The sequence below is a fragment of the Eschscholzia californica genome, unplaced genomic scaffold, assembly GCF_041429995.1.
Source record: "Eschscholzia californica isolate CP2 unplaced genomic scaffold, dmEscCali1.0.p SCAF_4, whole genome shotgun sequence".
In the NCBI taxonomy this organism is placed as follows: Eukaryota; Viridiplantae; Streptophyta; class Magnoliopsida; order Ranunculales; family Papaveraceae; genus Eschscholzia; species Eschscholzia californica.
This window is the reverse complement of record NW_028238461.1, coordinates 38,436,192-38,448,713: the sequence shown is the minus strand read 5'-3', so window position 1 is coordinate 38,448,713 and position 12,522 is coordinate 38,436,192. Positions and strand designations below refer to the sequence as shown.

The window sequence follows — 12,522 nt, the reverse complement described above, 5'->3', positions numbered from 1 at the left end:
GAGAGAGAGAGAGAGAGAGAGAGAGAGAGAAGAGAGAGAGAAGAGAGAAGAGAAGGGGGGAGAGAGAGAAGAGGGATTCAGCACAATTGTATCCAAAACAGCTCGAGTCACTGTCAAAATTTCTTCTTAGAGAGAGATAGATAAAGAGGGGAGATATTGAAGGTTGGTGATGGTAGATCTCTTTTATTTTCTTTTTCAATTGCCTTTCTAACTTGGGTGTTAAACACAAACACGTTTTACCTTTGTATGTTGATCTGTGTCTGCCACGATGTCTTACGTAGTTTTTATACATCTGCCACGTCATCTAATCCTACCCGTTGTATTGTACATAAGAATCATGAATGTGAAACATGATCAAATTCCACGACTTAGAGCATCTCCAATGGGACACTCTAAGAAGTGCTCTAAAAGTCCTAGTTGTCAAGTGTCAAAGAAGATTCTCTTTCCTAATTGTCAATATAGAGACACTCTAAACTTTTTTTTCTCTCCAATGGAGATCTCTAAAATACCTCTACTTAATACACATGCCCCTCTTCAATTCAATAGATAAAAAGCAGTTAAAAAACAAGGAGTTTCTATTGGTTAGAATTTTAAAGTGACACTCTAATTTTAGAGTGTCTCTCTTGCGAGTCTCTATTAATAAATGCTCCACATCATCATAGATTGTCTAGTAGAGTGTCCCATTGGGGAAGATTTTTGAAGAAAATCTTTATAAATCTTAAGTGGCACTTTAACAAACACTGTAAAAGTCCTAATTGTCAAGTGTCAATGAAGATTCTCTTTCCTAAGTGTCAATATAGAGACACTCTAAATTTTTTTGTTTCCAATGGAGATCTTTAAAATACCTCTACTTAATACACATGTCACTCTTTAATTCAATAGATAAAAAAAATAGTTAAAAAACAAAGGTTTCTATTAGTTAGAATTTTAAAGTGACACTTAGAGAGCCTCAAGGGACACTCTAATTTTAGAGTGTCTCTCTTGAAAGTCTATATTTAATAAATGATCCACGTAATCATAGAGTGTCTAGTAGAGTGTCCCATTGGAGAAGGTATTTTAACAAAATCTCTATAAATCCTAAGTGGCACTCTAAGTTTTAGAGTTTGAGTGTCCCATTTGAGATGCTCTTAAACTTATTGGTAAGACGATTTTAGACTAATGTGTGGGTCCACAAATTGGGATAGTAGTCTAGGAGACTAACCGTTGCTGACTACCATTTCTTTTGATTCCGAGGAGCGCTACATCAATCCAACTATTTTAGCCTCCTTTAGAGAGTTATTTTATGTATGACCAAAGTGAAGAAGTCGACGAATTGGCCAAGATTTTGTAGGAGCAAGTTCTCGTCAAAGCTATCACAAAGGTGAATATGACGATATCTCGCTTTTTGAGTTTTGACATGGGAGGTCAACATGAGTCTCCTAGACACCTTGAATATGCAATGGTCCAGGAGGCAATCGAATAGGTAAATTCGAACTAAGTCTTGAGAGCTCTGCTTTGGTCTGGGAACAATAAGGAAGTCAGCAGAAGTTAGTTCGACGCTTTGATCCCCGCACTGCTCAAGGCAAGAGGGAAGGTGGATTCAAGTCAAGCTTTGAGACTTGAGCCCTGCTCTAACCAGAAACTCAAAGTAGAGAGATTAGCTAGAGCAAGTTCGGTCTCCATAAGCTTAGGTCTGCCTAAAGAGAACCATGATGACGTGAAAGACCAGACAAAGCCAAAATTCCACTTTTAGTACATGAATGATATGTCAGGCTGTCATAGGATTTTTTTAGTGTTAGAAAATACGAGCTCATCAAATAGTATCCTCCAAACAGCCATATATGCACGTAGTTATGATCAAGAGTGGTGCCTTGCCGTCGCATTATCTCAACCGCGCATTGTTGCGACTCTCCAAACCCACATGAGTATATCAGGTTTGCCATAAAAGGATAATCGAAGGTCATCTTCTATACAAAGAATTTTGAATTATTCTTGTAAACTGCTAAAAACACCCAACTGACTTGGATGTCGGAGTGTCCTCTTTGTTTTTTGTAGCCTTTGTCCCACCTGAATTTCACTAGTAACTTAAGGAGAATTCATAAAGGTAAAAGAAGATGGAAAAATGTGAAAAAAGAAGATAGAAAGAGGCAGGGGAGGGTTGTTGATTAGTGGGGTTATAAACAATAAGTCCTTTGTCTTAAAAATCCAATTGACCAAAATAAGAAAATTGTCGTTTCCTCACTGTTGGATTAGATTTGTTAAAATCAGAAAGACCATAGGGGTGTCTATAGAGGTTGTCTTTACAGTTGGGCCTCTCTCGGGCCTAATGTTCAGGTTAGATGAATAGTTAAAGGTATTTTGGATGGAGCACAAGCTCACCCATCAACTTAAGGCGGGATAGACAGGTAAAGCACGTCACGGACTTCGGGCAACCTTTTTGGGCTTCGGGCTCACGAGGCCAATTCCACCCCTAATTGTTGATGCTCACTAAGAGTCTAAGACGATTCTGAAAGCCCTATAAATATGATTTTGAAGTTTGTATTTTTTTTCGAATGTGCTGAAATTTAATTTCGGTTGGTCTCCTACGAAATTTCTAAGTTATGTTGGTATTTTGGAATAATTTCAATGATCATAATTTTCATTTCACAAAAAACTTCAGTCAAGTTATTAAAACGAGAGGATATCCGTAAGAGACGATGATGTTCTTCAAGCTAGTGTGAAGAAACTCCTTTGATATGTTTGTGATGAATGAAAATGGAGGAGAGAGAGGAGTGTTCGCTAATCTCAAACCATCACAAACATTCAATGAAGAAGAACAAATCTTCGATTTGTTTCATTAGGGAATAAAATGGAATAGAAGAGAAAAGGAGAAATGAGGAGAGATAGAAAGGGAATGAGTCAATGGGAACAAAAATGAAAAACTAAACCTAATTTTGTTGATTTACATATGGATGGGTACTTCTTTGGTATTAAACCTACGGGTGGGGGATTTGGGGAAATAAAAAAATTATCCACGATAGAAAATTTTAAAGGGAAGATGTGAATTTTAATGAACTTTTCGCCGTGCAAAATTTTAAAGGGAAACAAGTCATCTTCTTCCTCGTACCTTATCACCAACTCCAGCTACCACCACCAACTCCGATCACCACCTCTAATTCTGGCCACCACCATTTTTTCCTTTTCTTCTCTTCTTTCCTTCCAATAAAACTATAATCTTCATTTATCTTTCTTCTCTCTACTCCTCCCTCTTCATTTCTCTCTACTCCTCCCTCTCCTCTCTTTTTTATTTAATCCGGCGAACGTGATCCCCTTCGCCGGAATGTCGATCGAGTTTAGGGAAATCCCTAACCCAGATCCGGCTAGTGGTTTAGTGTTGACTGTTTTGGGAGAACCCCAAGGCGGTGTCGTTTTTCGGCGATTTTTTCGCTGGAAAACGACTAGATGGTAAGAGAAAGAGAGAGGAGAAGGAGATGGCTTCCCTCTAACAAAAAAAATAAAGCAACTAAAGTTGACCAATTTTTTAAAAAGTCTTTGCACTCTGGATACTTTTCTTATTTTTCCAAATCACCCACCTAAACCTACTTATTTTGGATTAAACCACGTTCTTCTCAAAGTTTAGTATGCGCCCCGCAATGCTTTAAAAGGAAGTTTCATATGGGCCCCGCAATGCTTCCTTTCCTCACAAACTCCTGCTCTTTCCTTGCAAACTCCTGCTCAAATTTTCTTTGAGAGAGACATTTTTAACACTATAGGTGACGCCTTTACCACATATAGGGGCGCATATAGAACTTCTCAGTCTAATATTATGATTCTTAAGTTAGAGTTAGAACGTGCTCCATCTACAACTGCTTGAATTCTTTTATATCGGGTGGAAATGAACAAAATATTACCTCAACCAGAGAAGGTGATCTTTGAACTCAAACTCATTAAATTAAAACTACTTCTTTACCATGGGTTTTGAACTTTTATTGCCAGCCTCTTATTTTCCTCTTTCCTAAGACCAATTTGACTTTGGTCAATAACCAAACAAAAAAAGGCTAGAAATAACAAACTCCACCCTAAAAATATACTGCTCTTCCCCTTTATAAGCTTCAAAACTTCTTCTATTCCAAAATCAAGAAATCTTTCTAAGAGAAATTCTCTGAGCATCTTTCTCTTGAAAGAAAATCTTTCACACAATATATAGAAATGGCAAAGTTTTCTTATCTACTATCTGTCTTCCTTTTTATTTCTTTCTCATTGTTTTCTATTGTTCGCTCCGATGAGTTTCACGTTGAAGGCAAGATTTATTGTGATACATGTCGGGCTGGATTTGAAACTGAAGTTACCGAACCTATCAAAGGTGTGTTAAGTTATTGATAAAAGTGTTAGAATGAAGCTTGTTATATCCGAATTAATTAATTTTTTTTTACTTTTTGTTACAATTTATATGAAATTATTGGAAGAGATAGAAATGCATTAATAACATAACAACCTCATTCACACATTCTTTATGTACAGATGCTAAGGTGAGATTGGAGTGCAGGGATCGTGAAGGCGGACATGTAACATTCACAGCCGACGGTAAAACAGATGAGAATGGTATCTATTCAATCCCTGTAAATGGTGATCATGAAGAAGAGATATGTAAGGTAGAAGCTAAAGAAAGCCCAAGAGAGGACTGCAATGAGATTGCTCGCGGACGAGATGAGGGTCGTGTTCTTATTACCAACAACAATGGCATCCCTTCGCCTGTTCGATTCGTAAACTCCCTCGGCTTCTTGAAGAAAGTACCACTAGATGCTTGTCCTAAAGTCATTGCTGCTTTGGGTCTTACTCCTGAAGATATCATGGTCCCTCGTACTTAAATCTAGCTACACTTATATAATCCTCTGCCAGATCTCGGCCTGAAAATACTATGTGTTTAGCAATCAACCACTTGAGTTTTCTCATCCTTTCTATGTCAATATTAAGAGAATTATAATTCGATATATATATATTCGGGCCTAGATCTGTCATGGGATTCGACTAAAATAAACACTTTCTTGTACTTGTTGAGTTGTTTCAATACTGTTTCAATTTTTATGGAGAAATAAGATAACCCTTTTTTTATTAAGGTTATTAAATCTTTTATCCAGCATAACATCATTGAGGTTTTACCAGTACTTTTTTTTTATCGTAATGATATGCTATATATGTTGTTAATTAAACATAAATCAAAATAAATTATCCGATGATTTGTTCCCCCACTTTTACAAGTTAGCAAACAAAATAGGCAATAATAATAATAATAAAGGGAAGATATATCACAAAATTAGTTCCTGTGATAAATAAGTATCAATAGAACAAGCAACACAAGAAGAAGGCAATAAGGAAACTAAACAATCATACAGAACTCAAGAGATTTACGTGATTTGGTTGGTGATACTTATTCCACGACAGAACAATGATGCAATGATTTTGCCTATGAAGGGATAACTAGGTTACATAGATTTCTCAAGGTAATATTTGTAACTTACTAAAACCCTAACTCAGACACCTCTGACTCTCCAAAACCGAAAATTGGATACTCCCTTTACAGTGTTAACAATGCCTCATCAGGCTAAGGCAACGGTTTTCATCATGGCCATCGGCTTAGATATCGACCCATATGGCCCTTCCAAAGAATACTAAAGTACCCAAGAAAGCAAGCTTGATCTAGTCTGTCTGATCAACTGTAATAGTAGAAAATGTGACTACTGAGTTTTATATAGACAGGGTAACCCATTTGTACATACGTACCTCAGGACTTACGTTTTTGAGGTTTTCTTTGGGTTGTGTGAAAGCCAACCCAAGGACGACTCGCCAATGAAATGGGTTACCCGTCTATCTAGACAGAGTTCTATAAAAAAAAACAATATCCTTATATATTTTCATGCGTATAATATCTCAATACAATCAACTTCAATTTAACAACTTGAAAAGATCTTCATTAGAAAACATTATGAAAAATGTAATTTCATAATAAACAGAACATTTTCGATCACCTTCTCTAAAATATCCGAAAAAGAAGAAACATAAGAAAAGAAGAAACATTTCTTTACATTAAATGGATAATTATGATCTCTGATTTACTTCCTGGGGTGCATATTAGGAGTTAGCCGTGATTTATGCTCCTCTATAGACAAGTTGCTAGATGTTTGTTAAATGTATAAACATTTGCCCACATAAAAGAACAAGAAAACAAAGAAAGATGTCTGTATATATATATATATATATATTTTAAGTATAAGTGAGATGTGTCTAAGTATAGATGACAAAATCAATAAATACTTTATACTGATTCAGGAACTTACAGTTTATCTTGAAGTTCTCTGAGCCCACTTTACCGGGCTAAAGCCACGAGACCCGATTTTAATCTTCATACCAGCTCCTGGACATGGTTCACTGCTCCTGTCTGTTTGGAAGGCGCTGATCCAAAAGTCTCAATCAAATTCGACTCCTTGGGTTGGTATATTATCTTATCGAACATATGTTTAAGCTTATCATGCGCAACCATCACTTCTAAGATTTGATCATCAGCTATCATCAATTTGTTTGTGTTTACTGCCTGTCCATGATCGGTAGAAAAAACCAACTTAGACAATCGATCCTTCTGAACCTGTCTATAATATTTATCGCCTTCCATTGTGCCAGAGGTAAGGAGATGATATGTGTGCACAACTTTTCTCTGTCCAAGTCGATATGCTCGACTTATAGCCTGTCTTTCGACAGAAGGATTCCAAACAACATCCAGTAAAACAATTCGTGATGCACCAATAAGAGATATGCCTTCACGACAAGCTTTTGTTGATGCAAGTAATACTTTAGCTTCACTAGATGGATCATTGAAAAGATTGATTGTGGATTGACGAAGCTTCAAATCAACCTTCCCATCCATCTGCAACACCTCCTTCCCTTCTCTCCAATTAAAATGAGACTGAAGCTGGTCTTTTATGAGGGAGATTGGATCTATAAATTGACTGAAAACAAGAACTTTTTCATTCATTGCATCACTAAGGCGAATAAGTTCCATAAGAAACCTTGTCTTGACTCCTTCGTTAGGATCCAATTTGAAATCCTTCGATTTGATCTCGTTATTATCATCAATGAGTGGCTTGATCTTATCGGTAAGTGATTTGTCGTTTCCAGCCAAGCTTTTACAAGCCAACAACGAGGGGTGGACAGAGACCAGAGAGACTATATATTCTTGTTCCATTGGATGCTTTATCCCTTGAATTCCTTCAAGCATCTTCTTCTGCAAAGTTGGAGGATGCAAGACAATCACAGAGTCTCTCAATCCTGGAAGGTTTTTCTGCAATATGCTACCTCTATGGACATGTACAAAAGGATCAATCACTGCTCGAACCTCTTCCAGCAATTTATCATCAGGACTTGTGCCAATTGAACTGGTTAAAGAAGCCCAGTTTCCTCTTCCTTGTTCCCTTTTTAGCAGCTTTGATTGTCTTCTCAGATTCCGTTTTCCTTTCGATGAAAGCCTGTCAGCAAATTTCGGCCTAACCAAACATAGAGTATTATAAAGCTCCTTAAAATTGTTCTGGAAAGGTGTTCCAGAGAGGATAATGCGCTTTTCTGTTTTTACATTCTTTAACGCTTTCCAAATGTTACTATGTGCATTTCGTGGAGTGTGCCCTTCATCAAGTACTAACAAGGTAGGTATATCGAGTAGAATTTTTCTTACTTCTTTGTTCTTTTTATCACGAAGAACCTCTGTTTCTTTATCCATTGGTTTCTTCCGTTTTCGTTTCGTTTCTCCAGCAAGGGTCTGAAATAAAGAATAGCTTATTCCTAGAATGCTTCTCCCTCGGCTCCAAGAAACAAGCTTTACTATACGATTCCATTTTTGGCTTTGGGGTTTACTTTGAACCAACTTACGAGCTCCCATATCTTCTGACCCAGAAAACTCGTTAGAATTGAGATTGTGAAAAGGAAGGTCAATCTTCCATTTCTTGAATTCTTCTTCCCAAGTAAGAAGCATACTGGCCGGGGCAAGTATAACAGGTCTACATTCTTTATATACTTCCATATATGTTCTGAGGAAGGCAATGGTCAGAAAGGTCTTTCCTGTTCCCGGTGCATGAGAGATAACACACCCACCAATGCCATTAGAACAATTTGAGTTTTTTATGTCACCATTGTCGAGGTTAATTCCTCCCGCTATGTTTCTCCACAAAAATTCAAAGCCATCCTGCTGGTGAGGATACATTCTGTTTCTAATGCCGGGAAACTTTTCCCAAACAGTCCCTTCTGTATGGACATCAAAACCATGAAGGTCAAAACCTTCCTCAGTGAAGTTAAAGCCATTCAAGGGAGAGAAGTCTAAATCATCAGAAGCGATTTGCCTCGAAGATCGATTCCAAGGGGAAGATTTACTCTGCAACACACAAAAAACAGTCCACATAAAAATGAAGGCAAGTGACGGACTTGACACTAGTAAACCTAAAACAGTGATATGGGAATATGTTCAAATTCTTTCAGTAGATAGAAAGGTATGTGGCATTTTAGGAAAAGATAACTTACCAAAGATGGCAATATGTATTTAATCTCTAGCTGAACAAAAGAGCAAATTTGGCACTTGATCCCAATTTGCTCATCAAGAATAAGCTCATGATCCCCCGACTTGCATAAATTAGATGGCTTTGTATCAATCTTTTGCTCATTCTCATCTTCAGACATATCCTGCATAAAGTCAAACTAGGTCTTAATATGTTGTGTAGAAGATAGGAATCAAGTAATTTTGAACATGTGGCAGAAGTCAAAACAACAAAGCAAAACAGAACATTGTGTAAATATACCAGATCATCACTCTAAAGATAGAATTATTAAGAATAGGCATAGAAGACAAATGTCACTCGAAATTTCATACAAAAATAGCTCTCAAGACTAAGAAAGATGGGATCTCTTAGAATAGGGAGAGTTCTATACAACAGTGACACTCGAAAATATTTCATAGGCTTGAAATAATTTAGATAAAACTGTGAACACTAAAAATCTAAAGCAAATAAATCTAAATGTTCAGAAGTTGATCTAGGAGACACGAGAAAGCACAATAGTAATTGTAGCGAACATAGTTTTTATGCTAAATTCGTATTAATAGCAATTCATATCCACTGACTTATTATTTGTAATAGTTTAGCAACTTATTTAGGATGAATGAAGTGATAGCCGTAAGTACATATACAGACACGTAACATTCATGTTATTAGTATTTCCCGAGAAAGAGCTATTGTCCAAATTTTTAAGTCTTCCATTAACATTAAATCCAAGAACTAGTAGATGGTTTAACATTTTTATTATTTGATTACATTATACCATTTTAAGAGGTATATAATTGAGGAAACTAATAAGGGAACTACTCTAACTACAGAAAAATAAGGAAACACATTTATCTGCTACGTATAGTTAAAACCATCCACAATTTGTGCATCATATGGCACGGACATATTTCACCCGTAAAAAGAATGAGGCAACACATGTTTGCGTAAGCAATTTACTACCCTTTTCCCGCTAACTGTGATCAAACAACTCAGAGAGTTGCTAAATTCACTTCCGTCACCAAAAACAGAAAACTTGGTAGTCATTAATACGAGTAATTATAATAAATCACGTGAGTTATTCAATAGAGAAATTTGATACAGATTTGAATATTTTCAAGTCCTAATATGTTTTCCAAAAAAAAAGATTCTCTATGGGCCTAGGCATTATAGTTTGGCTGGCAGAGATATTACTGTGCCAATCAAAATAAATATTTTTAGCAGGACAAAGAAAACAAGGTATAAAACTTGACATACACTAGCATGTAAAATTAGATCACTGTTTTAAGAAAAGATTATTCCGTTCATAGCTAGCTAACTTATAGTGAAGTGTGAACATACCGTAGAAGGACCGAAGGAACCAAGCTCATTGGATCTGAGACAAAAATCAAACTCGCCCCACAGCTTATCCAAGTCTTTCTCATAATCTGATTTTTCCTTTGCTTTGGGTACTCCCAAACCAAAAGCGAACTTATTTAGAGGCAGCATTTCAGATGTCATGTCTAGTTCACCACCTCCATTAGCATCGGGCATTGATTCTTGCCCAAGTACTTCACCTTTGGCCCAGATGGTTTTTACAAAAAGTTTGAAAAGGCCGTCTCTTTTAGGAGCATGGGCACTCTTTCTTTCAGTTTTTCTTTCCATCTTGCCTTCCTCCTTTGAACCCACATCCTTTTCAGTATCAGTGTCGACAAAATCATTTAAATCATTAGCCCTATCACTCCTTAATGAGGAACTAATCACCTTATCGACATCCTCACGTACTGGATAACTAACAGGTTCTAGCGTTTTTTTCGTGGTTTTCTTCTCGGAAAATCTGGAATTGAAAGAAGCCCTCGTTCGCTGAGCTATACAATTATATCTAGTAGAACTTACAGGGCTGTGATCTGCCTTAGATGGAACAGGAATATGCATCTCGCCAATTTTTCTTCTCTTTACGCTTTTCTCAACCCTTATGTCTTTCTCATCCTCCTTTTCCTTTTCCTTCTCTTTCTCATCCTTTTCCTCCCTTACAAAACTTCCTTTAGCTAGAACTCCGATACTATCATCCCCATCTTCGTCTCCACTGCCAACTATTATACTGCGAGAACTAGACTCATCTTTACTACTAGAACACTCAGGTTCATCGACAAAACCATCTAAATCACTAGCCCTATTACTCTTTGAAGAGGAACTAATCTCCTTATCCACATTATCCCGGATTGGATGGCTAACAGGTTCTAGCTTTTTCTTCATCGTTTTCTTCTCAGAAAATCTGGAATTGAAAGAGGCCCTGGTTCGATGAGCTATACAATTATATCTACTAGAAGTTATGGGACTGTGATCTCTCTGAATATGCAGCTCCCCGGCTTTTCTTCTCTTTACTTTTTTCTCAACCATCGTCTCTCCATCGTCTTCCTTTTCCTTCTCCTTATCATCCTCCATAACACAACTTCCTTTAGGTACAACTTCAATGCAATCATCACCATCCTCCCTACCATTCGCATTTTCATCTCCATTGCCAACTATACTGCAAGAAGTTGACTCATCTTTACTACTAGAACAAGTGGGTTCATCTACAAAATCTTCAGAACTGGAACTATCACTACTAGAAGACCCAGAATCGGGTTCGTTCAAATCATCCGAAACAGTTTGTTTGCTCTTGGAGCAAAACCCCAGCTTCTTGGGTGTTCTTATTAGTGTACTAGATTTCCCCTTTCTTTTGAATTCAAATTTTTTTTCTTCACTTTCTGATTCAAAGCTTACTTCTTCTTCTTTGATTGAAGCAATTAACCCGGGTTTCGCAGGCGTTGTCCTCTCAGCTTTCTTCTGAAACCCTGGTTTTTTCACACTTCTCTCTTTATCTCTATCTGCATCAGCTCTTTTCCTCTTTGTTCGCATGTCATTCTTGTTCAATTCAAAACCCTCCTCCCCTTTACCACCAACACATTGATTACTTCTTTCTCTCTCATCTTCTTCACTACTATCATCAAGATTAATTACAACCTTCTTTTTCCTACTTGAATTTGATTTTCTGATTTCCACTATATCATCATCATCATCATCAAGAAAATTCCAACTCTTCCCAAGTCCTTCACTTCCCTTTACAAGATCAGAACTTTCTTCTCTAGAAACCCTAATTCTAACTTGACCCACAACTGATTTCTCGCTCTTCTTCTTACTACATTCCTTCTTCTTACCCTCCTTACTCCGACTACTACCACCACCTACATTACTTCCCCTTATTTCTTCAGACTTCTCGTCGGAAAATAGGGCTTTCTTTGCTCGTGTTCTCCCCGCTACCGGCGAAGAGAAAAACATCCCTAAAAAAACAAAATCAAAATCAAAATCAAAATCAAAATCAAAGAACAGTAACCAAAATTCCCCAAAGTTTCAAGAATTAATAAGTAAGTTGCTTTTTTGATAAACAAAGATGAAATCGATGGTGGAAAAAAGAATGATTCTTTATTCTGAAAAGGGAAAGATTTAGAGAGAGAGAGAGAGAGAGAAAGTGATGATCACCTATTTTACGGCGTAAATTCCGACGAGTAGGAGTAGCAGCGGCGAACAGAACGGGAAGATGAAAAGTCTTTTCAGTTTCAAGAAGGGTAAGAAAGGAAATTATGGAAAGTAAAGAAAGGAAAGAGAAATTAGGCGCGAAGAAAATTACCATGCGGGTTTTAGTCTCTTTATGGCAACGATTGATATTCTTGGTGTGAAAACCATAACTAACCCCTAGTAATATTAATTATTTAACCTACTCCTATTTTGTTTAAGGTAAGATCATTATATAATCATTATTCAAAATTATATAAACTCGAATCGTTTTCATCGTACTAAAATAACATTCAAATGGTTACTAGGCTTTGCGATTGGATAGCCACTCTGCATGTTGGGAAGTTTGAAGTTAGAATCATAGGGAAGGAAAAATCTATTTAGGTATAAATAAGATATAGGTAGAAATAAATAGTTTGTCATGGTCCATAAGATGATCTTAAGCATGGGCGGAACT

General features: G+C 36.9%; 2 protein-coding genes across 2 annotated transcripts; one reads left to right on the top strand and one right to left on the bottom strand.

Annotated features, from left to right (window-relative positions):
• Positions 1–3,875: 3,875 nt before the first annotated feature.
• LOC147544532 (olee1-like protein) lies at positions 3,876–5,070 on the top strand. Its single transcript, XM_086637969.1, has 2 exons — positions 3,876–4,321; positions 4,480–5,070. The coding sequence occupies exons 1-2, from the start codon at positions 4,168–4,170 to the stop codon at positions 4,824–4,826; spliced, it is 501 nt and encodes a 166-aa protein (XP_086494095.1). The 5' UTR covers positions 3,876–4,167; the 3' UTR covers positions 4,827–5,070.
• An 835-nt stretch (positions 5,071–5,905) lies between these two features.
• On the bottom strand, positions 5,906–12,179 carry LOC147544531 (SNF2 domain-containing protein CLASSY 4-like). The gene is made up of 4 exons (XM_086637841.1): positions 12,033–12,179; positions 9,873–11,833; positions 8,518–8,676; positions 5,906–8,371 (listed from the first exon to the last, which is right to left on the bottom strand). Exons 2-4 carry the CDS (start codon positions 11,829–11,831, stop codon positions 6,359–6,361), a joined length of 4,131 nt encoding a protein of 1,376 aa, XP_086493967.1. The 5' UTR covers positions 11,832–11,833; positions 12,033–12,179; the 3' UTR covers positions 5,906–6,358.
• Between the last annotated feature and the right edge of the window lie 343 nt (positions 12,180–12,522).

Bases quoted from the DNA above. Each gene is read 5' to 3' on its own strand.
- LOC147544532 (XM_086637969.1), top strand. From the start codon at position 4,168: ATGGCAAAGTTTTCTTATCTACTATCTGTCTTCCTTTTTATTTCTTTC. The intron at 4,322-4,479 runs GTGTGTTAAGTT...CTTTATGTACAG, and splicing joins AGTTACCGAACCTATCAAAG to ATGCTAAGGTGAGATTGGAG.
- LOC147544531 (XM_086637841.1), bottom strand. From the start codon at position 11,831: ATGTTTTTCTCTTCGCCGGTAGCGGGGAGAACACGAGCAAAGAAAGCC. The intron at 8,677-9,872 runs GTATGTTCACAC...GACTTTATGCAG, and splicing joins GTTCCTTCGGTCCTTCTACG to GATATGTCTGAAGATGAGAA. The intron at 8,372-8,517 runs GTAAGTTATCTT...TGTGTGTTGCAG, and splicing joins AATACATATTGCCATCTTTG to AGTAAATCTTCCCCTTGGAA.